Below are 27,786 nucleotides of genomic sequence, written 5' to 3'. Positions count from 1 at the left end.
ATCTCCCCCAATAGCTTTGTCTTCACTTTGCTCCTCCTAGTGGTGGAAACTTTTAACTGATATTTCTGAAACCTCATAAAAACCTAATCTTACCCCAATATCCTGCCCCTATACCCTGCTCATTATCCTACTCTTATTTTGGAATAGTATTAGTGAATTGGGCACTCTAGGCCATTAAACGTTGACGAGGAGAATCCTATTAACCCTTGCCTGGCCTCAGGTGTCCTTGCAGATATGGCTGCAGACCAGTCTCTCTTGTGCTCTTTTGCAATCCTGACTGTCAGCAGTTGCCGGGGGATTAGTCTGGATCCTGGCAGGCCGGGTCTGCGGGAAGTTCTCTTTCCTACGGGGTGATCTTTGCCGTACGTGGATGGGTGATATTAAGCAAATTGCTATTTCAATTGCAGGGCAAAGCAGACCTATAAAAGCTCTATTAAATACCGGTAAGTCTTTTCATTTCCAGGCACAACAATTATTTTAAATGCAGCCTAGTGTAATATCGCCCTGGTGTTCGCGGAGTCTGCAATTTGTAGGAATTATATTACCCAGACTTTAATTTGTATTTTAAGCAGAATTTTTATTCCTTTTTTTTTCTTTAATGACATTTACCATTTAAATTCTATTAATATTTATATGTGCAAATGATTCGGTGCCTTGATATTGAAATATTTGGAAATCGTGCAGAAACTATGTCAAGGCAGAGAGATATTGGGTAGAATTTGCCATCCCAGTTTTCTGGCGCCAATGTAACGCATTTTTGTCTCATGGCTGTTTGTGCCAAAAAATTGCAACAAAAATGCAACATTGTGTCCGTTTTCCGACCTATTGCAACGACTAAGCAGGGATCAGGGTGAGCAGGGACACCCCAACCTAAATTCAGGGCTTCACATTACATCTATATTATTGACAGGTTGTCACAAATTCTGTATCTGATGAGAAGGAAAATCCGTCCTGTTACAATTTCATTACCCAGCCCCCCGTGTCATGTACGTTGGGTTTCGCACCTTTACCGTAGATAGTCAAGTGTTCCGACTCCGGTGCTGTTGCATAGCAACCCTTAATGGCTCCAGCAAGACTAAGTGAATTGCTATATCTCTCTATAATTGAATTTCTATTATAATACTTAGTTATTTCACAGTTTATTTGATACTAATCCCAATCCTGAATATATTCTAGAGATTTGTGTAAAATATTCAGTGCCGTCATCCCTGGCCGTAAGGTTAGCCCATCTAATGAAACCTTCAGGGCTTCTTCTACCTCCTAATCTCCTCCGTGCGGGGTCCTCAGCTCTGCATCGGCGGGGCCTTCACATCTGTTCATTGGGATAATGATCAGCCAGTTAATACTGTCCGGCATGTAAATGAGACACCTAGAAGGGAATGTGGTAGCCAACTAATTTATATTTGTCCCTTCCTCTTCCTCATTCTGATCCTCCGTTCCGAAACAGGTGACTTGAGACCCATTTTGGACCCGGTGTCGCCTTCGCTAGTTTGTTAGTATTCTGGTGTCTGCTTCGTAGTTCTCTACACACAGGTATATTGGGGCCACACAACTGCTATAAGGACTGTATCTATTACACAACTTGGGGACCAACCAGATTTCTTGCTTCTTGCCTACTGTCTCTTTAGTGCCCCCTATAGGTAGCCCCCCTGTAAGTCAATGTTTGACCTATAAAAGAGCATTGAAATGTGACAAAGCATATAAGCCAAACCAGGCCCCAGATCCCCATAGGTGCACTAGAAAGACTGGAGGAAAGCTACGTTACATACTTTATGTACATACATGGATGCACAGCTTCTGTGGAATAATACATCTGTATCATGGCATCGAAAGCCACAACTGTTTTCTATATGAAAGCAGGGGCCCTATATATTGGCATGCTCTATATGGCATATTACAGCCCTATACAACTCAGAGGTGTCAGGAATCTCCACCCATAATAGGGGTATTCTGTATTGGCATCTGCATTTATCACAAAGCTGTTGCTTTAAGGTTGCTATGCCTACCATCCAAACTTTGGCTGGGTCTGTTCATCCAATTAGAGGTTTGAGATGCAGAACCCATCTAGGCTGTAGTTCAGCATTCAGTCGAGGGCTGAGGCGGGGTATTATAACCCATCCCTTTCCTTGCTTAGTTCCCTGGGATTGCCTTGTTTTTTGCACTCATTCCCTGTACCTTTCCTTGTTCATCTGATCTCCTGGCTATGCCGGCTCTTGTCGATTTGGCTTTATATGTGACCACCTGCTATCCTTTTGGCAATTGCTGTATTTTTGATCCTGGCTTGTGTGTGTTCCTCTGTGTCCACCATAAGGTTTCTGGTTTGCTCTTGAGTCTGCAAGTTCACCTGTTCAGGGGTTTCCACCCAGGTCCTAAGCTGCAAAATCCATCCTGGTGAATACCTTGGGATAGCCTTAGACCCTGGCGAACCAGACTGTTGGATTATTGGTAATTGGTTTAGATTTGCTGTTTGTTGGTTCTTAAATAGCAATTCCATTGCTTTTGGTGATTGCTTATATAGAAATTCCATCTGTACCAGGACCCCCAACTATGTTGTATTGCTTATAGGACTGATCTCATATTGGGAATAGTTACCCTATGGACTCCGTAAGGCTCATGGGCCCGGGTGCAAATGCACCCTCTGCGCCCCTTCAAATTATACATTGGCGCAGGTCGCCCAGAGCTCCCGTATCCTTGTATTTATGAGCTATAACATAAAACTACATCTTTGCAATCATTTATGGCTCCTTCTTGTTTACCGGGACGGTGATTGGTGTTTTTGGCCGTGCTCTGTTTTGCACCAGGTGTACGGCGACACTTGCCCAGACCGTTCATTATGCGTTCTCATCAGATCTGTATTCACACCGAGCCCTTGCATTGTATTCCTCCATGCATAATTGCACACGTCTTTAAGTATTAGCTGTATACTATTTATGTCGCTGTTTTTTTTCCACATATACAATCTTGACAGGAGGAGCAAGTTCCTTTTTATATGCAAAATATCTCATAAAGCATAATTACGGGCCGATATTGCGCTGTCTGTAGCTTGTAACTCCCGCTCTGCGTTAACAAGGAGGGTTTTGTTCCCTTGTCGCTCACTGCAGTTGTATTCTATTGTTTTTGCACAATGTTCTCTCCAGGGCTCCAGACAATTCTTAACATTTTCTGTCGACTCCAGCCAAGACGCACAAGTGATCCTTTTATTTTCTGTGAATTATTTAAGTTTTCTTCCTTGGACCTTCTTGACTAGACTGATATTTATGGCTGTTTGTGTTTTTGTAGTCGGCTCAGATTTCCCAATGGAACTTCAATAATGTATTTCCTTAATGAGAATCACAGGGGCGCGCAGGCTGGGCGTGGGGGCGTAGCTCCTGTCACTACTGAAAGGGGGCGCCACTGGCCTGATGGGGGTTGGATACCTGATCCTTTATAATGCATAGGATGTGGCTGCATTCTCTAATTGATTGCTTGGCCAGTGGTATGTATACTATATAGAGTATACTGACTGCTATATGGTTGCACAGTATAGGGTACGCCTGACTTCATCCAATCTAGAATCTTAAAAACAAGACTGAAGCGGCCTCCATCTTGGTTGGTTTTGTATTGAAACGTTTTCTTCCATTTAGAATGGTAACATTGTATCTAACATTAGAATGAGTGGAAAAATCTATTGTAATTAACACTTTGTCTGCTGTAGGCAATTTTTTTCAGCGTAGAGCGGTAAGAAAGAAGGATCCGCAACGGCCGATGGGTGTGACACCTGAAAGGTTTGGTCCAAAGTGTTCAACCCTGTTGTTTTTATACATAACAATGAGGTTCTCACAGACTGACCTCGAGTAGTGGAACATCCATTGGACAGCCCAATATTTCCTCCATATCCTCTGGCAGTATTGCCTTGTACACTCCGTGTCCAGTCTTCTCTCTCTCCTTGCAACCTGTCATTTGTCTTAAAGAAACCAACCTGGCATGAAGACCAACGTTCTCCTATTAAAAACAAACCAATTCTTGTAAATTTCTCACTCCAACGTCTTCCCAAGACAAATCCCACGGCTCTCGGGGCAGGTAGCTCATCCCCCAGCTCCAACTTGTGAATACTGGTAGCCGACTCCACAGGAAGATAGCCCTCCAATGTAGTCACCCACTGACTGCAGAGACGGTGAACCTATTAGGTCTCTGGTTAGAAGACGCAACACATGGAATTATTAGAGGGTCTGATACAAAACTATAGGAGAGGAAAGGCTGGCCCTCAGGGTTACATAGGAGGCGAAAGATACTTAGTAACCAGTGACTTTGTACTGGAATTTAAAAATTGGCAAAATTCAAATGTGGAAAATTTGTAAAAATTTGACTGAAGATTGGTAAATAAATTAGAGGCAAAAATTTACAGCGAATAAAATAAGTGTCTCCATATCCTTAGTCGATAGAGGTTAATCCATCGCTAACTGGATGCTGATCAGGGGAATGGCCACGCCTACTTGTCAATTTAAAGGATTTAATAAACCAGACATATCGGGAAAACCGCTGGACTCTCTTCATCAACCGAAAGGTAATCAAAAAGGATCATTTGATTTGCCTTCTTCTCAGTACTTGCAGACCATTTTTGGCAGATCTGGGCAGGGAAGTTGTTCCCGCCGCCATCTTGGAGAACAAAGCCTTTTGTGGACCTTTTGTGGATGTTGCTCCAATCCGTCTCTCTCTTCATGTCACCCCAGACAGACTGGGTGATGATGAGATCAGGGGGGGCTGGATCATCACTTCCAGGGCTCCTCCTCCAAAGGGTAAAGGTCACACCAAATATTGATGGGATTTACATCTCTTTTCTTCCTTTAACATAAACTATTAACCCTTTTCTGTAAGCGTTCTTGCCTTGTTGGATATATTGCACACCTGTCTAAACCTTTTGCACAGTACGGTTTATCGATGAGCTGGGCCAACTTTCTTGGCCAGGGAGAGCCCTGTTGTTCTCTATGGGTATTGGCTGGTGCCCCGATCTATAGAAATCTGTCTTTTAGGAGACCCTTTTCTATCCCTGAACGTCTTATACATACATAGTGTCGGCTTTCTACCTGATATTTTTTGTTACTTGAGACGTATTTGACGGCGGCTATTTATAGCGAGCGCTCCGCGAGACGCTCGCACGGGGTTCGGGTGAGTAAGTTACTGTATTATTGTGTCTTTATGTCAATCCTTTGTTATATTACAGATAATTCTGACTTTGCTTATTGTGTAATCCCCGCCGTTCCCAAAGGGACATTAAACATGGCAGAGATAGGTAATCCACTCCTGGACGGTCTCTCGTCTAATCCGGTTTCACCACCTGCTGTATATTTGTCGGCGGACGGCTCTCCTATGTGACTCTCTTATGAAGGATGTCTGATGTCCCTTCTCTACATAATCGGAGGATTTCGCTGTTCTAGCCAGAAAATATTCACGTATGACTTTTTCTTTATTATAGCTCCATTGCTGGTCTGTATTTTCTTCCCTCTCTACTGACCGTCCTTTCTGCGCCAGTTTTCTGGAACGGTTGGATGTTATTGTAACACGTGTCTGGTGCACAGCCCTTCCTTGCTCCAAAGATGCGCCCCATCCCCCAATTTCTACCTCAATCACCTTCTTTGGGAACGCCTTTGTCTGATGGATTTATTATAAGTTGCATTAAATTCCTTCCACTGTGTGTGGCTGTAAGTTGTGAGACTTTGGGGACTGTGAGTGATCACCTTTGTACATCACTACGGAACATATTGGTGCTATAAAAGCAGAAAGTGATGACAACCCCTGGAGCTTCCAGGTACCAAAAGCCTAAATCTGCCTGATATGGCAATGGGAGTGGATTAACCCTCTCCAGACAGTCTGGGAAAACTTTGTAACCATCTTTATAGGAGAGAATAGAAAGTAGAGGTGGCAAACTCCAAATGTGTTTATCTTTGCAAAGTTTGCCCCCAACGGTGAGTATTACACGTGTTCTCTAAGAATCCTAATCCTTCGCAAGAAGATCAGGCGAACTCTCAAGTGCTGGTCGAATGAGAACACCAAGAAAGAAGAGAAGCCAAGTCCTATCGGTGATTGATGAGACTCCTGCTAAGACTTTAGAATCAATTTGTCAAGAGCAAATGTTACAGATGGCAGAATCTTTTTACCTCGCGCCATTCATGCTGGTTTCTATGTGAAGATTAAGTTCCCTTTACCAGAAGGAAGAAAAGAAATACGATGGAGAGGAAACCATTGTCCGTGCTCTTCACAAATCACTCAGAGAGAACGTCAGTGAAAGATACAGTCGTGCAATTTGGCAAGAAAAATTGGGCTGACAAGTACTTACAAAATGTGAGCCGTCTCCAAAATTGTCAGAATCCTAAAGAGACATTATGTGGAATGGACGCCTTGTGCTCATGGTCTAATGATGGGAAGATGCGACTCCCCTCTGACATTACACAGGTTGTCTCCCTTAAGATGATGGCTATGGTGGTGATCGGCTGATCGGTGGGTGTCTGTGGTGATCGGCTGATCGGTGGGTGTCTGTGGTGATCGGCTGATCGGTGGGTGTCTGTGGTGATCAGCTGATCGGTGGGTGTCTGACTGATGTAACCCACAGAACTGATAGACCGATGCTTTTTACCCTTTAATAGCAAAGCACACTGGTGCATGTCTTGGAAGAAACTGGCATGAGTGACGTTGCAGTAAAGACCTTTATCAGGGCTGGCAGTGTTTGTTCATTTTGGTAACCAGGCAGAGGTCAGGGCAGGCAGCGCAGGGTCAGTACAGTAACTCAAGTAGACAGAGACTTAGGATCAGGCAGAGATGTAGTCACTAAGTAGTAGGCCAAAGTAATCTGGAAACTCGGCAGCAAAGAAACACCTTAGCAGGACACAAGCAGGCTAGGAACATTTGCACTGGTGCCTGAGATTAGCTGGAGACGGGCAACAAGGTTATAGATTCTTAAAGGGCCGGCACTCCCATAAGACAAGGACTGGACCATGCAGGAGACTGGAGAAGCAGGGGTGAAGACAGGAAGGGTCACCAGGCATGGACACACAGACTAGACCACACATGGTTTATTGCTAACCTGTTACTATTATACATAGGAGCACTGTTCACACTAGCCCCTAGTCCTACAAAGCTGCGACTCTCCCAATCCTGTAGCGCCGTGCTCTCCTCTGTACAGCTATGGTAATGTCTCTCCCAGAATAGATTGCAATCTGTGAAGTTGAATCCTGTAGAATTCTTCTCCATCTTTCCATACGGTATATAGATGGCGGTGTTCTAGCGAGGCGTCATCTGTCGGGGATACAGCGGCAATATGTTTTTTCGTTCTGTGTTGCTGCATCTCAATAAACAGTTTACAGTGAAATCCTTCGCAGTCTGTTGTTTATGTTCACAAAGAATATTAAATCTCCCACCGCAAATTAATTGCACAATTTCAAATATTTGTCATTTACGGAATTATTTTGGAAACATCTGCAGGGATTTCTTATTCTTTTTGCATAAATTATCAACCAAGCGAGATCCCAGGGCGTGAAAGTGTATTTAAGATTTGTAATGTAGCTTGAGAGTTCTAGTCCGTTCCATGTGACCGTCTTAAATCTGATGAATAACTGGATCGGTGATGTCACTATGGACGGAATATCAACTCTTCAGCCCATTTATAGCCCCGCTGGTTACTTGATGTGACGTCATCCTATGGCCATTGTGTAGCTGTCAACTATTGAAGAGTCATTGCACATTTGATCGGCACCATCGCCCTTATAATTTGGGTGGTTTGTTTATCTGTTCAGCCATTCCAAAGATATAAGCCCTATTAGTGTTGATGCAAATGAGGGTATACTAGACAAGTGGGCGGTAACATAACAAGCATCACACAGAGACTCCACCCCCAGAGAAACTGTAGTGTTGCCACCGACTTGGCGATACCCAAATTTGCAAACTTAATAAAAGGACTTATAACTTTGGAATGGCTGAATGGATTTCGATAAACAAAACGCCAAAAGTGTTTAGGGTGACAGTGCCGATCAGATGATGGAGGTCATTGGGATTATCCTACCTGGTGACTGCACTGATCAGATGATGGATGTCATTGGGATTATCACACCTGGTGACAGCGCCGATCAGATGATGGATGTCATTGGGATTATCACACCTGGTGACAGCGCCGATCAGATGATGGATGTCATTGGGATTATCATACCTGGTGACAGCGCCGATCAGATGATGGATGTCATTGAGATCAGATGATGATTTTGGTTTTTTTATATTGCACAATATTCGCCGCTCTGAGAAATATTTTGCCAAAGGAAATTTTTCTTTAAAGTATTCAAAAGAGAGAATAAAGCAAACAAAAAAAAATCTCCTCCAGATCCGTCCTGAAAGCTCAGACTGTTCTTATTACTGCGGAACATGAAATGTGAGATATATTAGAGCCGCCGTCGGGTCTATAGGATTGAGAATGCCGACGTAATCCCGCTGAGCGCCCGGCTGACAGCTCGGCCCCGCACAATACACCTGGGCTCCATGTTGTCTGTTTCTCATGGTCGTCAAAGTGTTTCTGGCAAAACGTCAGCCTCCTCGGAGACGGCGATCTTAACATAGCGAGCAGAAGGATCAGATTGTAGGTATTGGGATCGGAGTTCCATGGATTCCGTGCCTTGTACATGATCTGACATCCTCCGCGCCCCGGTATTAGACTCCGAGCTGATTATCTGGGCTGATGGCGGTGCGAATGTCTCACCCTTAGGAGGAATAATGGATCCTTATAACTCATTAGTGGGCGTTACACCGCTGCTGCCGCCGCCGCCGCGTGATTTCTTTGTCATTTCCAATAGTAATTGATTTGATCAGAACAACAGAACCTGGAATTAGAATGTAGAAATAATTGTCCGTCTCAAGGTAGGAAATGTATCTTCTATAACTTCTTGGAGATCAAAACTGTTCGACCACTGCCGGTAACTGACTGCTATAGACAGGGCGCCGGGTTCTCAGCGCAGGTATTCCTTATATTCTAATATTTCATTCTCCAAGAAATAACCAGACTAGATATTGGGCAAAAACTGCATCATAAAGCAGGAATCTTAACTTATAAGATATCTTATATGAAACCTCTCTGCTCTCCTCCTCACTTTCCTTCCCCCTCCAATGGTACTCCGTTACTGTGTATTCCATGCTAAATCCGTATTGGCCAACAAGACACTCTCCACTCCTAATGGCGTCAGATTACATAGAAGTTCCCATAAAAATCGCTCAGCCCAGAGCTTTCTACATATCCATACCGTTCAGTCCTGCTGTAGAATGTCCTCCATGATGCTTTTTAATGTTACGTATGTATTGCATGTATAGATGATCACTTGCTGATCAGTAAGGGGGACAACCAGTGGGAACCCCAACAATCCCCAGGGTAGGGTCCTGTTTCCCCATATAATTTGATGTCTTTTGGGTCTCCAACCAGTATCCAATATATAGACACAGACCAGATTTTAATAAAGACCACATGGAATGAGCAGCAAATACTGAACACTGTCCAAGTGAGGTTTTTTTTCTCTCATTTGACTTTTTTTCTTGGTTTTCACAATTAACAATGAGTAACATTTTGCCCTTTGTAATTCTCATGTAATGAAAACCTGATGAATGAAATTAGATCACATCGAGGACTAATTACCGTGATGGGGGGAATGTGAAGCCGGAGACTAATGAGGTTACTCGCCGACATCAGGGATTTTATCATATCGCAGAAAGGGCGTCTCATCGCTTATTACCAGCGAGGCTTTGTCAGACCGAACCGGAAATATCTCAGGTGACAAATCTCCTTCTGCTACTGCGGACGTCGTGTGATGGGTCGGACTGGGCTTACCAACCTGATCAGACTTGGGGCACCCCGACCAAATCCTAGTTGGCCATGGCTGATGCAGATGGTTGGGCGTTTAGTTTAGATTCAGATTCTTATGACTCTTTAAGTGAGACAGAACTTACTATTCAGCAGGATGAGGAGTCGGGGGGTGCACTCTGTATGAGGAGTCAGGGGTGCACACTCTATGAGGAGTCGGGGAGTGCACTCTTTATGAGTAGTTGGGGGGTGCACTCTCTATGGGGAGTCAGGGGTGCACTCTTTATGAGTAGTTGGGGGGTGCACACTCTATGAGGAGTCGGGGAGTGCACTCTCTATGGGGAGTCAGGGGTGCACTCTTTATGAGTAGTTGGGGGGTGCACTCTTTATGAGGAGTCGGGGGGTGCACTCTCTATGGGGAGTCAGGGGTGCACTCTTTATGAGTAGTTGGGGGGTGCACTCTTTATGAGGAGTCGGGGGGTGCACTCTCTATGGGGAGTCAGGGGTGCACTCTTTATGAGTAGTCGGGGGGTGCACTATCTATGATTAGTCAGGAGTTATACTCAGATCTTCTGCTCTGGCATATTAGTGTTCTATTATAAAGCAGGTGTAACCTAAGAAGGGTCAGCTTTAGATTTTGGCTCTGGAGGATCCATTTGCTCTCGCTGCTTCGTCACCACCAGTAATGACTTATTATACTTGTGAAAGTCCCTGCAGGTAAAGTAGAGGTGACCGGTCATTGTGAACGTAATACAATCTTCTGGATCTCACAAGAAGGCTTTGGAGTGTTTTACCATATTAACTATAATGAGACGTCTTCTCCATGAGACTACAAGTGTTAAGCAGTGTAACCTGACTTACTCTCCAGGTCTTTACCTACCTGATGACTTCTCTCTCTGCTTCACGTCCCATCATGATGAAGATTAAACAATGAACTAATTTGTTTCTTTCCTTTCATCTACAGGGCAGCAAAGATGTCGACGCTACTAGAGATAAAAAGCAGCGTCTTAAGACAAGTGCAAAATCGACAGTCTTTTCGGCGGAGAGCAGAGACCGAGTCCAGCGCCCCAACGCAGGAGGCCAATAAGGTGGCGAGTGGTGGCAGGTAAAAACCTTGAGGATTCTTCTAAGTGGAGCTGAGCTTGTGCAATGTACAAGGCAATGGTTAAGGGTCTATGGAAGGAAAGAACATGAGGTCTGGAAGGAAAGCCACAGGTGATGTGAAGGCTTTGATGTCATAAAATATGCATGTCAGCTCCGAGTGATCAAACTGTGTGTTTATGTCAGAGCGGCTCGTAGCGGAGATCCTCGGGGATGTGTCCGGCTCAGACGCCGGATGTGAGAGATTCTCAGATATACATGCAGCTGGAAACTGTCATGCTATTGTATCTCAGAAGATCTTAAGGAAGTGCATGTCACATCCAAGACAAATCCGACCTGAAGTGTATGACTGGAGAATTCTAAAAGTAGAAGAGCAAAGAAATGCACAATATAGTCCCATCTTACACACCAGTAAATACAAGTCCTTGAGTTCGGAGAAATTTCCTTCAGCCATTTCTTATTTCTGCAACCTTCAATGTAACTAAAAGAAAAAGGAAAATTCTATTTGTGGAAAAATGCTGCACAGTAGGAACGCTTTCAGGAATGGAAGGGTTAATGGTTTATTGTCAATTAACAACATTAAACAAATGAAAAGAGAAATGTAAATCCCATCAATATTTGGGGTGACCTTTGCCCTTTGCCTTCTTCTCGGTACTTGCAGACACTTTTTGGCAGATCTAGGCATGGAGGTTGTTCCCGCTGCCATCTTGAAGAACGAAGCCCAGAACTTCTGTGGATGTTGCTTTCCTCAATCCTTCTCTCTCTCCATGTCACCCCAGACAGACTTGATGATGGTGAGATCAGGGCTCTGCAGGGGCCGGATCATCCCTTCCAGGACTCCTCCTCCAAAAAGCAAAGGTCACACCAAATATTAGTGGGATTTACATTTCTCTTTTCCTTCATCATTGCATTTTGTTCACTTATTTAACCCTTCTATTTCAGGAAGCATTCTTATGTGCAGCATTTTTTCCCATACCTGCCTAAAACATTTGCACAGAGCTCTATATTCAATGTAGAGTTGCCAGAAATATTTTGCACGGTCGGGATAGTCGGCGTCTTTCTCACTGCTTGTTTCTCTTTCAATGCTTGCTATGTTTCTGACACCATGTCCTGGGGGGTTCCTTTGCTCTGGATCAACTGGGTAAGGACTGTAGATTGGACTTCATGGACTTGAGTCTTTATCCAACCTCATAGCTGTTACTGTATTACAGGCCCTGTATGGACTAATAGAAGCCTAAAGGCATAACAATGTTACAACGTGATCTTCCATTGTTTGCTATAAATTGTATTATAAATCAGGAGCAGGGACCCACATGAAATACACCCGACCTGATAAATCTGCTCCATTGTATATGGCTCCAATGTATTCACGAGGAGGGCACTGTCCTGCCGTCCCCTGGCCCTCTCTGCAATGACCATATACTAGCACGCCCCAGACAACCAAGGAGCTTCCCCTTTGTAAGCTGGACCGTGTATTATTTAGTGGCTCCATACTCTTTATAGTGGCTGTCCCTGGTATTGCAACTCACTGCGTCTCAGTCTCATTCAAGCAGTGCAAGACACAGTCACTGCCAAAAATCACGGGGCCCAAGAATTAAGACTGGTGTATTATATGCCAGACTTAATAGAGGGCTGGACTGGACCAGTTAGTAACTGATATAGATTTCCATTATAACTTAGACCAGAAACCTATTTATAAATATATTGAGCCGAGGTGTCCACACCCGTTCCGGCCACATTAGCGCAAGATGGCGGATGTGTCATGTGTTTGGCCCAATATCATTCATTATCTATGCAAGAAAACTGGCGAAGGATTGGTAAATCTCCCCCAATGAAGAGGATCAGCTGAGCGGCAGGTGTGCCAGGAGTAGGACCTGCATCGTTCTGATATTAATGGTGGTGTAAAGAAAAAAAAAAATTATGTAATTTTATTATTTAATACTTGGCAATGGGAATAACATAAATCTGCATATTGCGACAATGGCGAAAACCTCCGTGTAATGAGCCACTTAATTGCACAGGTTTCGAAGGAAATTCAATACCAAGTAAAATTTTGAGCTGCTATTTCTCAGTAAATTGCGATAAAGGTTTTGCGCTGAGCTCATTAGTCTTCACCTCCTTTACACTGCGGCCTATTAGATTGTGAGCCGCGCCGCTCTGGGCTTTGTGCAGTTAATTGCTGGCGGTTCAAAGGTTACCCGTAATGGCCGTCCTCGCTTGTGTACAACACCACAATTATAAAAATAGGCTTTTCACGCAAGTAGATGCGAAGGCTAATGTAAATAGTGTGATTACTTTACTGCGCCTTAATTAGAAAAGTGCAGCTTCTGTGACTGGCAAATTATAGATGATGGCGGAGACGAAACAAAAAGGAAAAAAAAACTAAATAAATAAATGCTGTGGCCGGGGAGAGAGATGGGTGCGCCAAAGCATGGCGGTATTGTAAGTTGTCGCAAAAATTAAATCAAAAATTTCAAACCAAAAAGAAACAAAGTTGCAGAATTTGTATTTTTTGTTGTTTGAAACAATGTAACAAATTTAAAATAGAAAAAGTTATAATGAGTCAATATTCTAAGTACATTTATTAGTCGTGGATTTGGGTAGTTTATAAACTTGTCGTGTGTAAGATATCACAAAACTAAAAAAAAAAACGTGAAATTTTCAGGATTTAATAATGCAAAAAGCAAAGCTGAATTTTAAAAGGATTGTCCCAATTGGGATATCTCCTTTTCTATAATAAAGCCATCACATCCATCAAACAGTTGCCATTGGTCTTGGCTTCTCTAACTCTTGACGATTGGCTATGATTGGGAAGGTCAGAGTGGCGGCTCTTTTTCCCTACAGTGGCCACTACAGGAGAAATGTGGTATTACATACTATTAATTCAAATATTTGAGTGCCTATGTGATATATATATATATATATATATATATATATATATATATATATTATATTCACATGTTTATATGAATTGCAGTTTAAGCAATTCTTAAGGAGGTTACCTATAATCCAAAATCCCAAGCCTAAGACTCTTCTGGGGTATTCACTAGAGCCTGCGGTATGACAGGGTGGAGTCGACAGATTCAGTTCCCAGGTTGCAAACTAAGGACCAAACCAGAAATTCTGTTGTTGCAAGAGAGCAATGCCAAGTCAGGCTTATAAAAAACCCAGGAGAATATGGGAATATCCAGAATGACTGCAGAGTAATAACAAAGTCCAAGCCAGGGTCAAGTCCAGGAAGTCACAGATAAAACCGAATCAACAAGAAAATGGGTAACCAGGAGAATAAGCCAAAAATCAGTAACCAGGGAACTGGTAGAAAACAAGTTAAGCTCAGAGAACATAGTACCAGTATACAATGTAATCACTGGAAGGGAAGGTAAAATACCCCGCCTCCGCTCCGGATTGGGCAGTGAGAAAGCACTCTAAGTGGTTCGGTGCAACAGACTGTAAGGCATGGCAGCCTTAAAGGGACGGCTGTGACCATGGCTGCGCTGAAGGTGATGATGGATCCAAGTAGTAGAGGCAGCAGCACAGATATTGAGATGCCTTACAATATAGTTGGATTCTTCCTGATCGTTACAGTTGCACTTGGATCTGGCTGATCGATGAGGGTCCTGAGTGGGAACTTAATCCTCTAAGAATCAAATCTGAGTTTTTGGCATGTAGAAAGGGGTTAGTACACAAAAGATAACTGTTGGCTGAACCCCAGGAATAATGCCGTCAGTGTGCTATGTTTGAATCCTATTTCATTTTTTTTAAAAATCTTTTGTAAAGTGTGGATTTTTTTTTTTTTTTTTAAATGTTATACTTGTCAACATTTACCAAAAATACCTTCCATCCTTCATGCACCCAAGGAATGTTCTATCACAACAGCGATAAGTTCAGATCAATTGCTTCTCTCTTCCAATTCTCCCACCGGGATTCTACACACTGCCCCCACAGGTGAAAGGAGGAATTAAATACTTCCCATTGAAAGCAATGGCCATTTGTGTCAGTGGGTCCTCCAGAGACGACTTTGTGGCCATGCTGCACTCTGCCAAGTCGTTGAGGACCCTGAACACGGGAGCCCCTTTATTTCCTCCGAAATATAAAATATTACATTCTATACCAGACCGAGCTGTTGTCGTCTACCATATTATTGTAAGTAATCGCACCGTTTCCTCAGCGTCTGGCACCTCGGAGCCCTCATATTTTCTTAAATGTTAATTGTAGGAATATTTCATGTTTCCTTGGATGTGTCTGTCAGGTGACGCCTGTATACTCTTACCGTATACTTCTCTCATCTGTGTCTACAGTGGGAGATTTGGAGCTGTCATAATGAACAAAAGCTCCTTCCCTCCTCTGTACTCGCAGCGCCCTGTAATTTAGCCGAGTGCATAATTGTAGCGTTCATTTCTAATAACAGGTTTTAGGAGACTGAGGAACTAAATAAATATGTGAAACTGGTTACTTGGGTTTAGATTTTTTGCAATTTTTTTTTTAAATAAACTTTTTCAATTGTGTTCATGTTTTGTATGAGAAGATGTATTGTCTGACAACTTTCTGCTGCTTATTATGGAACATTGTCATGAGATGTGTGAACATGGACGTAACCGCGCGGCGTGCAGAGATAGCAATTGCCTTTCTACAATGGTACATGTACAGGGTAAGTGGGGGCGCCCCATTACAGATTCTGAATTGGGGTCCAGGGGCCTGAAGTTATGACGCTGTGTGAAGCAAATTCATCTAATATAGCAGCATATGAGTTATACACGCAGTGATGTCACAGTACAGGGATAATACACACAGTGATGTCACTGTACAGGGATAATACACACAGTGATGTCACAGTACAGGGATAATACACACAGAGATGTCACAGTACAGAGATAATACACACAGTGATGTCACAGTACAGGGATAATACACACAGTGATGTCACAGTACAGGGATAATACACACAGTGATGTCACAGTACAGAGATAATACACACAGTGATGTCACAGTACAGGATAATACACACAGAGATGTCACAGTACAGAGATAATACACACAGTGATGTCACAGTACAGGGATAATACACACAGCGATGTCACAGTACAGAGATAATACACACAGCGATGTCACAGTACAGAGATAATACATACAGTGATGTCACAGTACAGGGATAATACACACAGTGATGTCACAGTACAGAGATAATACACACAGTGATGTCACAGTACAGAGATAATACACACAGCGATGTCACAGTACAGGGATAATACACACAGCGATGTCACAGTACAGGGATAATACACACAGTGATGTCACAGTACAGAGATAATACACACAGTGATGTCACAGTACAGGATAATACACACAGAGATGTCACAGTACAGAGATAATACACACAGTGATGTCACAGTACAGGGATAATACACACAGCGATGTCACAGTACAGAGATAATACACACAGCGATGTCACAGTACAGAGATAATACATACAGTGATGTCACAGTACAGGGATAATACACACAGTGATGTCACAGTACAGAGATAATACACACAGTGATGTCACAGTACAGAGATAATACACACAGTGATGTCACAGTACAGAGATAATACACACAGTGATGTCACAGTACAGAGATAATACACACAGTGATGTCACAGTACAGGATAATACACACAGTGATGTCACAGTACAGAGATAATACACACAGCGATGTCACAGTACAGAGATAATACACACAGTGATGTCACAGTACAGAGATATACACACAGCGATGTCACAGTACAGAAGTAATAAGCGCAGAGACTTAGCAGTGCAGAGATAATGAATCCAGCGATATCACAGCGAGAAGGTAATAATCCCCCTGCTAAGGATGAACGATGACGTCACAGTATACAGAGGAGACTCTGCTGTTATATTATATGGCAGAGTGACCCCTCTACCCCTCCAGGCTCTGCACCCTGTATACTTATATGACCGATCCATTTACTAATACTCAGCTGCCACAGATCACAATACACAGATCTGTCCACTCGCCCACTTTTTCCAGGAATGTCCCAGTTTTCAGGTCCCCTCACTCCCTGACCATTACTATTCACAGCCAAGTCTCTGGTATTCTTTGCATTGTGACCTGAGCTTTGTGCAGTGTATACTGAGGGGGTCCTGGGATCCCCTATTTATCTGTCATCTGCTTAAGTTTTCATTGGGTCTGTCCAGTGTCTAAACCCCCGGACCTTGTGCACAGCAGGCAGGAACCCTAATAGTGGAGCAGAGTGTCTCGGACCACAAGCTTATATTGTATTTTTCTTTCCATGCATAGTGATTTGTTATATAGAGACTTATTTCTATATACTTAGAGACCTAGTCACACAGATAATCATAGTGCCCTGTAATGGGGTAAATCCAGGATATTTCATGGCTTCACTCACAGTTGGGGCAATATCAGCGCTGGATACGGGTAATAATTGCAATGGTTACTTGCTTGGGCGTGAAGGTTACTGGGAACTTTAGTGGATACAACAATCTTATAAAAGGAGACCCCCCCCCATGTCAGTTACTATTTGTCTCTCTGATCTGGTTCAGGCTTTGCCGTTACAAGTCTTTGCGTTGGCACAGTTCTTGGCGGTTCCCATCCTTACAGAGACAGCTCGACATTATAGAACCCCCAGAAATCTGACACTTGTCTCGTATCTCTAATGACAAAGCCTTTAAGGTTCTCTCCCTAGATCTGTATATACAGGTGACAATGACATTTGAACTTTGTTTTCATTTGGGATATTATTTGCTCCATTTGCAGTTCAGGTTTGTTAACCATCCTATAGAGCTGCATGCAGGGAATTATGGAAATTGCAGGGCTCCATCAGCCGTCCTTTGTGGCACGTTGCAGGATATTTTGTCTGATATTTTGCAGCCTTCACATTTGCACATTACAAGTGCAGGGTTGTGGTGACAACCTCTGAGAGATGGCCATTAGAAATGAGAGCGGCTCAGTATGTGACACCTGTAGAAAGTCCTCAGCGCCGGCGCTCTCTGCACAATACAGCTCAGACACTTCTGTACCAGCGGCCGGGCTCAGCCAGGTGAAGTCTTCAGCTATTCTTGGAATGGATCCTCAGAGGAAGAAGCAAGCTACAAATGAAGATTCCCAAAACCTCTTTCCTATACAAGTAAACCTATAGGGATCTTCTCAGTGAAATGACTGGTGGGAGTCTCTCCATGGGGACCCCACACCAGTCACCAGAATACAGGGACCTTGTCTACATTTCAATGGAGTGGTGGCCACACATGGAGCCATAGCAATTGAATGCAAAGAAAAACGCTGGAAGAAAATGTCCGCCATGTTGTTTACACTAGAGTCAATGGGACTGGACATGGATGGCGGGGGCTGCATTAGGATGATAGCAACGAACATTAACTGTAGCAGAGTAATGCAGCCCCCCTGTCCGTGTCCATTTAGAGTAATGCAGCCCCCTTGTCTGTGTCCATTTAGAGTAATGCAGCCCCCCTGTCCGTGTCCATTTAGAGTAATGCAGCCCCCTTGTCTGTGTCCATTTAGAGTAATGCAGCCCCCCTGTCCGTGTCCATTTAGAGTAATGCAGCCCCCCTGTCTGTGTCCGTTCCCATTGACTCTAATGTAAACAACATGGCGGACACTTTCTTCCAGCATTTCTTTCTCTTTATATACCGGAGTTTTTCTTCCATCAGAAATGTAAAAATCAAGACAAATGAAAACGTTCCTTATATATTTTTTACATTGGGGCAAATGCAGACAACCCCAGATAGCGAGGTCTCCATCTACATCTGTTCGTTGCTCTCATCCTATCATTTACTATCCGTAGTGTGAACGTTGCTTTATTCTTCCGATCCATATAGTAATTTTTTCATCTTTCTCATGAAATGGGGGAATAACAGATAATAAATATCACAGACTTGTAAGAACCATCGTTAGATTTTCTCGCTTCTACGGCTACAAACTTTGCAAATTTTTGCAACAAAAAAATGTGTCTTTGTTGTTGATTTATAATTCCCGGTATCAATGGATTTAAGTTTTTATAGAAATTTTGGGAAAAAAATAAATTCACCTGTCAAAATTTTTCCGGTGATCATTAAGCAGGCAATTATAATGACTTAAAGGGCTGAAACACCGGGAGCCTCATTACAGGCGAGAGCAGGCAGACAGACTGTGAGCAATATGGAGGTGCCGGGCTTTCATGCCGCAGGAAGCTGAGCCGCTGAATACATAAAACTACGAAGAGATATTCAAGTATTTTACCCCCGGCCATGATGAAACGGAAGAGGAGATGTATCTGGGGCATGGCTGGATGATACTGCTCGGAGAACTGCAAGGTATTAGGTTATAGTTTAGTTTAGCTTCCATATTCCATATTATCTGTAAACCAAGCACCGCATCACGAAAGCGCCATAAACTGGACGGCGGTCTGATACACTGTGACAAACCCTCAGCTGTGCGAGCAGGACAAGGTCAGTTTAACAGATTTTGCCATTCAATAACAACCCAAAAACATCTTGGGCGAGCTCTGTGACCGCTTCACTGTATACCAGGGTCATACATGGCGTAGAGACTGTGCCTGGTGTAGAGGGTCAGATACAGTCCATTGGATGGGACTGAACTGCAGGAGACTCTTGTGATTGATGACCATGAGGATAGTCACTAGGATCAGCTGACTGGTTCGGAGGGCGCAAGTTTGGAAAAATCTGATCTGCAACCTGCGGCTCTCCGGTGGTCTTCCTTCATGAGTCTCGGATTGGCGACCGCCAGTCTCCGCAAGTCACCTGATCTCCTCTGCACTTGCGTTCCCTTGTATTGGGGGATCTGTGATGTCACCGTTTGTTTGTTTTTTTGGCTTTGTCTTCGATTTGCCCCAATTATACAAAATGTTTCCCTGTCTGTTTCTATCTCTTAGTGCAGATTATTTTAGAGCTGAGATTACTTCTCTAATCTTCTGCTAGATTTCGTGGTGACCCCGATTTATCTGTGACTTAATAAACAGATGCCATGTAGCCTGTATTGTGGTGACCTTGTAAGGTTGCGAGCAGCGGAGGAATCTCCGGAGTGTGGTGTGAAGTCTTAGAAAGTATTAGAAGATTGGACACAATGGTGTTATAATAAGGTCACATCAGATTCTACGTTCCCAATCCTTTAGGCTGCAGGCTTCATCCTCTCTCCACGTTCCATCAATGGAATGAGATTTTCCAGCCGATCGGGAAATTTGCTCGATCGGGATCCGATCTTTTCCGAACCTGATCACTCAACCCTACTCGCCACTTGCGCCTTATAGTAAATGAGGAAATGGAAAGACTCTCCAATCTTCCTAAATCTTCCTCGTTGTCTGGTTAGATCCATTTTCAGATCTCCCATTAGCCCGAATCTCACGGATACATTGTACGGACTATTCCACCCTTCGTCCCGCGGTCTGAGTCTTCGATCCCTTCGCTGCCGCCAGTTTGGGTCATTAGACCTGCGGCCCTGATGGGATTCGTGACCGCGATAGAGTCCGTACAATACAGACTTATTAAGTTAATAAGTAATTACGGGATAATGAGCGATATCTAATCGGATTTCCCTCCTTTCTATGGGTTGTATCCCTGCGTAGCGTCTTCTGGCCCCGGATACAGACGCGCTTTTGTCCTTTGATGTTCATTTTATCCAGTATAAAGTATTCATGTGGTTAAAATGAAAACAAATGGCGACTTCACTGGCGGTAAATTGGTGTTAATGAAATGCCTGCCCGGCCTGCATACATTAATATCAGCCTTCTAATGAAGGCGAGACGATGTGGATGTAAGGATTCGCCGAGGACAGTAGTCATGGCGACCACATGGCGTCATACAGAGAGGCGAGGATTTCCCGTGCCCCGCTGGGCCTCACAAGCCGACGCTGAAGCTTTTCCTACAATAGGATGAGCGTTCGTGTTTACTGTAAACTGCGAGTTATGGAAGGGCATAAATATTGTATTTACCGTAATTTGGACACCGGAGGAAGCGATGACCCCAGGATAACCCGCACGGCGGCCAGATGGTGGAAGAGGCAAGACGGACCGCGCAATGTTCTACCGGGACAGTGTGGGGTAGGATTGTGGAGTGTACCCTCTACCTAAATATATCATGTACCCCTCTGCATAGGAGAACGCGCCCGGCCGCTCTGCGAATATTGCAAATCTGTTCAGAAATAAGGAACATGGCCAAAGGTTCAAGGTGTTCACTTTCACTTAAGATGGGCAAAACTCTTAAGACTCAATTTGTTTCAGGTTCGGTGCAAAATGGAAGTGAAATTATTCACTTTAGACCCCCAGAGTATAATAATATATAATACTTTATTACACATCATTATTGTTCAGTGCTGCTGCTAATATATAGTTTTCTATCTCCGCCCAAGTACTTTATTCACATCATTATTGTTCAGTACTGCTGTAAGTTGCCCCCAATGCTGCCGCTAATATATAGTTTTCTATCTCAGCCCAAGTACTTTATTCACATCATTATTGTGCAGTGCTGCTGTAAGTTGTCCCCAATGCTGCCGCTAATATATAGTTTTCTATCTCCGCCCAAGTACTTTATTCACATCATTATTGTTCAGTATTGCTTTAAGTTGCCCCCAATGCTGCCGCTAATGTATAGTTTTCTATCTCAGCCCAAGTACTTTATTCACTGCATTATTGTTCAGTGCTACTGTAAGTTGTCCCCAATGTTGCTGCTAATATATAGTTTTCTATCTGAGCCCAAGTACTTTATTCGCATCATTATTCTTCAGTGCTGCCGCTAATATATAGTTTTCTATCTCAGCCCAAGTACTTTATTCACATCATTATTGTTCAGCACTGCTGTAAGTTACCCTCGATGGCATTTTTGAGAGCAGGTCAGGCAGCAGAATCTCTAGTTTTCTTCATGTGCCTCTTACCCACCAGCTCAGGTACTACTAAAAATTACAAGGAGAGCCTGTGCCAAGGTTTCCCTTTTTTTGGTTTGGTGAATTGGTCAAAACCATAAAAAGCAGTCCATCAAGAACAAGTGATTGGGGTGGGGTTAAACCAGCAACAAAAGGGGACCCCATTTAATTTTTTGCTATGGGACTCCTTCACCTCTATGCCTGTACCCTGTGAGGTTGAGGTTGTCTGAATTTTTTCAAAAATCATTCCTGGATGGAATCCTATAAAATAAGCAAATACCCAATACTTGCCTCCAATATGTGCCAATGCCCCAGTCCACAGTGGTCATGCAGCAGAGACCTCACGTACTGTACGTGAACCAGCAGTGATCGAACCTGTAGCGCTAGAACAATGGGCCATTGTGCACACAGGCTGTTTCTTTGTTACATTTCCTACCTTTGGATGATTTTTGGAATATCCTGGGTATCTTCTGTAAACTGTTTTTGGTTCTTTTTGCTACGGGAATGAAAATCCGAATTAATGTGGTTTAGCAGCAGGACAGAGGATGTATACAAGGCGCCTTATTCACATACCCCCTCCTCCAAGAAGCGACACAGAATAGAAGCCGCAGCGCACAGTTTGTCTTCTTAACACAATCTTCAGCACTTTCTATGTGTCCATCAATTTGGCACATAATTCGGCTCCCTGACAATCTAACCCAGTGGGGCATTGTAGATAAAGCCGACTCCGAGGATCTCAATCACAAATTATTATAATTAACCAAGTGCAAAGCAACAACCCAGGGAGAAATGGTTTGTCAGAAATGGCAGCTTCCGTCCCCGAAATAAGAGGAACTGATTACATAATAGACGGCCGGGAGCGCAATGCGAAAATATATTTGTAAGAGCCCAAGGTAAAGTGCGGCTTAAACTATTTAGTGCAGAAAACGTCACATACTGGCAGGATTAAGTGGTGTGTTAATGTACATAATGGGGGCACAAATAAGCACTTGGTTAAAAAGCTGAAGTTCCCATTTATGCAAAATGGAACAACAAACACTCGAGAGCATCTTCATTTACGTCTCTGTTCACACTGCGGTCAGAGACTCTGCATAGAAACTCTGTTGGCAGATGTGATGGAGAAATTAGAGCTTCGTGCAGCACTATTCTTCTCATCAAATTGACAGGAACCTTGACAAAATTTGACAGAACCCATTATAGGTAGGTCAATGGGATCAGTTGGGTACTTAATGGACTCCATTGTACAAACAGGGCTCTAATTTATCATCAGTTCTGTGCCAGTTCTCTGGCATACAAGGCATGAAAAAAGTCACAATTTTTGGCTTGCAAAAGAGGTTTTGCACAAGAATTCAGACTTTTTGCATTAGCACCCAGTTCACCACGGCAGTAAGTGGGCAGACTCCATTGGGGAATCCTCCAACCAACTGATACTTGCACCAGAAAACTGATGTTATGGGTGAAATCTCCCCCAGTCCTGGCTTGCAGAGATTTCAGTTCTGGTTCACGGGACTTCCCAGATTTATTAAGGGGCCTGAGCCAATGTGCAAATGGACTAAGAGCGGTTTATAAAGCCCCAGTCTTATTAGATCGACCCCCAATGGTTTATTCTCCATATTCTAGAGTACAGCATTTCAGGGCTCAGACACACGGTAAGGGGATGTTCACATGATTTGGAGCTGAGTGTAGGATGGTTTCCACTCCAACATCCAATCCAAATATTGCCTGAATTCTGCCACCTATTCATTTCAATGGGAAGCCGATCAGCTAGCATACAATAAGTGTCACGCTTGTCCTTCACTCCCATTCACTCCAGACAGACAGACTCATTTTGGGAATAACTTTTTACCTGTTTTTTTTGTGGTGTATCAATGATCTCCACCCTAAGCAATGATGTGCAGTATATATTGTCCCACACAATACTGATACATTGTTACCATTCCATCAGCTCCATCTCAAACCAAGAAAAATTTGTCTGTGTGATACGAAATAAAATGTATCAACCAAATAAAATGGGGGAAGGTCAATTTTTCCAGCACATTTTGCTTTATAAGAGACCGTGACTGGGTTAATGGCACGTTTTCCATTCTCCAGGGATATAATCGCATCGTGTGATAGTCGAGGTTAAAATACAATCCATGAATTCAGGTGTCTCCTCGCCATATCCAATATTTTGCAGCTGATTTTTTTTTTTTTGTATTTTGCAAGAAAACTTGAAACTTACCCGCAGAGTAAATGGAATCTTTTCCCTTTGACTATTGTATTTGTGCATCTGCCAGGTTTCTTCTCCTTCCAAGGTCTAAGGTTTTCTATCCAGGGAACAAAGAAATTTAATAGACTCGTATTAGCTAAACCGTAAACAGTCTGCGGTCTCTGAGGTTGCACAACTATGGCGGGGTGAGGCGTAAAGTCATTGATACCTCCCTGTTGGACTCTACGTAGGTGGAAGGAAAAACACACATGGCAGATACGTTCATTGTATGGTAGCCACTAACCTCCTGGATTTATAGAACCAGAGGGATTGTCAACCTTCTACAATCTGCCCGACACAATAAACATTACTCTGCAAGAACAAAATCTGCTGGTGCGGAGGAGCAATGTAATAAATACATCATCAGAATTAGGACTGAAGGGTTCGCCTTGTCCATGGGCTGAGTCTTGCATCTAATCCCAATGCAAGTGAACAGATTGGAATCCAATTGTACGGATCTCAGTTACAACCAGTGCAATAGACCAGTGCACAAAAAAAGGAGATTCTCCATCCTTTGATTATTCACAACTATTACATTTCAGGGTGCCCGGGGCCCACAGCTGCAGGCGTCCAGTAATTGCACACGTGCCCCCATTATAGTGTCAACACGTAATCCACTGATTGAATTGATGACTATGGCGGGGCATGGGAGTCTACTGGAGGCTGGGCTGAACCTCACGCGATTTGTCTCTCAAATATTAGCAAGGTTCGTCTGGTGGTTTTGTCATCATCATGAGGTGAGCTGCTGCCAAGCCAAGCATGCATATTGTATTGGGAGTTTTACAAATGCAGTTCTTCTTGTAGATTTCCTCCCCACCTAATGGGATGGGAACCAACCTGCCATTTTCCAAGGACCAGTTAGGAGCTGAGTGAGTCGTCTTGATAACCTGTTGTCATCAACTTGGATCAGTTCAAGCGAATCTAAAGGATTGGAAAGTCAACCAGGCAGAGGCGATAAGCGGAGACGTCTGAGCAGTGTCGTAAACCAGGATGAAATTGGATAATATTGGCGTCTCGTTTACATGCCAGGCTTGTGTTCCTATTCACAGTAGGTGTATTAGGGAAGTATTCGGATCAGGTAATGGATACCGGGCTACGTTAGGTTTATTCTAACAGGTCCACAAGGTACGATTAAAGAGTGAAAATGTCAGCGGGCTTCTCCTCTGCGGCATCCGGCAAAGCGCAGCGCTGTCAGATCAGCTCACCGTATTGAGAAGTGACGAGCTCCACGACAGGAGTCTGCGTTCTCGCCCGTCTCTCTGGAGCCCAGCCATGCTTTGCACATCAGCCACAAGTGAAGAATAGACGAACACAAACGCTTAGAACTTTTTTTTTTTTTTTTTTTGCATTGTCAAACTTTTTTTTTCCTCTTTTATTTTTGTACACCCGATCATCCAGAGATCAATCCTTGTATATTTATAGCTCACTTGCCATAGTGACCTCCAAGCTGGTTTGAAATCCGTCCAGCCGTCTTCTGGCAAAAGCTCCAACATTGCGCCTTTTGCTAAAACCCGGTAATTCAATCTAGGCATTTTTTCACGGCCAATAAAGGTCAAAGTAAATGATGGTAATGATGGTATCGTAGCAACGGAGCGACTGCATAAAACGGAAAACAAGGAAGCGAAAGGGAGAGGTAACCTCTGCTGCACCCGAAGGAGCGTTTACAGGGTTTTGTGAACTGTGGCCAAATTTAATTTCTTGCTGTACAAAGATGCCTGAAAATTATAATGGGAACAATGGGGATCTCCACTGTGCTGATGGCTGACAGGCCGACACAACGCCATTATTCCATTAGTTCACACGTTGTGGGCTCAGGGGGAAGTTATCAGTCAATGTTACATTGTGCAACCGTGCAAGAACAACTTTTACCTTCACTAGGCTGATCGGTGGGAGTCCCAGAAACTGGTCCAGCTCTGATCATTAAGGATAGGTCATTGATGCCAAAGATGTCAATAGGATCAGTATCGGTGCGGACCCGACACTTGGCACCCTCACACACTCAGCTGATCTCAGAAGCCATGAACTATACAGTGTACAGAGCCAGAGTAGTAGCCGGGTGGGGTTACTGCAGCTCAACCAACATTAAAATGCATTGTCCTTTTACTATGACTCTTATAATTACCAATAGTCCAGAAGATGCCGATACACCGGGGCTGATTTCCTAAACTAACTTTACACTATTAGTTGGCTTACGATGCACCAAGAATTTGTGCCCAATTTTTTGTTATATTTTGACACCTTAGCTCCTGAATTTTTCTTTCTATTTATCCTTAAGGTAAACTCGGAAGGTGAAAAAAAAAGTGTCTAAACTACTTAATAGCTCTGGCATGTTCACCAGCCCTTGCACTTGGTACAAACCAGTATATCATTTATACCCAGAGGGTTCCTTTTAATACACAAGAAATGTAACTATTTTTATAATGAAAGTTTGTTACCCTGTGTGAAGTCTCCCAGCAATTCTAACCAAGTCTTACAACTCAAACGATGTTCTATCCAATGGGAATGTCGCCTTTGTGTCGTTGCTTCCAATCATAATTGCCATAGTTTTAAGGGGAAAATACATTTAGTGTCAAATACACAAAACATCTTGGCAGAGGCATTTCTGCATATTATAGGAATGGTGCCAGTGTAGGAAGAGCATCTTGCCAAGGCTAATAAATCCATACATTATCCTGGTCAGACAGATAAACCTGTGTATAATGTGATGACCTAGAACAGTATGCAGTGAGAGAGAGCCATGTCTAGAGGAGGGCGAAGACATTGTATACCAAGGACCATCTGTCACCCATTGTATAGTGATTAGCTAAAGAATTCTCAAACTGTTTCTATAGATTTCTATAAACCTTATGGCTCTGGATACAAAGCGCAGGTCACATGTTGCACTTCCTATGTATTTGCTCTGTGTCGGCGTTTTCGGCCCGTATACCTGTACTAGTATTCTCCTTGACTTGCTGTATTGTGTCCGGACTCGCCAAGGTCTAGCGCTGAGCCCAGTGATCCACCATGGTAATATCGTTTACAGCAGATGTGTAGGAAATGACTTCCAGCAGGAAAAGCCTTTGCAGCATTTTGACAGCTGTCACATGGCTTTATACTGAATAGCAGACGAATACATGACAGGATGAATGGCCGCACCGTGCACGACCAGAGAGCGTCTTGTGTATTGTCAAGGTGAAAGCCGTAACGTATAATAATTCCCAAGATTGTAATATTGCTGATCATCCATATCATATTGGGGAGGGTCTGACACTGGGGACTGCTGTCCGGTGAGTGCTGCGGCCTCTTCACTGTATACCAAGCCCATGACTGGACCTTGTATAGTGGCGGCACTTGCATGGGACTGAGCTGCAAACGGATGGAGCAAAAGCTGCTCTCATCGATATCGACTGGATAGACTGTCAATATTGGATCAGCTGGTCTGCGGCTCTTGGCACCCCCACTGATCAGCCCCTTAAAGGGCCAATGTCAGGGTTGTAATTAAACATTAGGGGCTAAAGTTCAGCTTCAGCCCAATTCTACAATTTCAGCTCTTATCCGCCAGCCGCTCCTATCTGGCTACACCGCCTCCAGTTACCCTCCTGGCTACCGGTCTGGTCATTGCTTACAAGGCACAGATCTGCCATTTCAGTAGTCGCGGCTTCTGATACCGGTTCCTAGAGTTTTCTTCTATTGCAGTGAATGGGACTGAGCTGTAACAGTCGGCACTGTGTCCCCTGCAAACAGCTGATCGACAGGGGTGCCGCAAGTCC

The 27,786-nt window shown here is 43.6% G+C and overlaps 1 protein-coding gene across 1 annotated transcript in view; it reads left to right on the top strand.

Moving 5' to 3' along the window:
- The window catches only part of BAIAP3 (BAI1 associated protein 3), a 109,167-nt gene that overhangs the window by 19,229 nt on the left and 62,152 nt on the right, over positions 1-27,786 (top strand). Inside the window, exon 2 of the mRNA XM_075285066.1 lies at positions 10,770-10,910. Within this exon, the coding sequence (XP_075141167.1) occupies positions 10,780-10,910 (131 nt within the window). The 5' untranslated portion in view covers positions 10,770-10,779. The remainder of the gene's footprint in view (positions 1-10,769; positions 10,911-27,786) is intronic.

The sequence above is a fragment of the Leptodactylus fuscus genome, chromosome 8 (genome assembly GCF_031893055.1).
Source record: "Leptodactylus fuscus isolate aLepFus1 chromosome 8, aLepFus1.hap2, whole genome shotgun sequence".
Taxonomy (NCBI): Eukaryota; Metazoa; Chordata; class Amphibia; order Anura; family Leptodactylidae; genus Leptodactylus; species Leptodactylus fuscus.
Note: the sequence above shows the minus strand (reverse complement) of the source record. Positions and strands in the feature narration are given on the sequence as shown.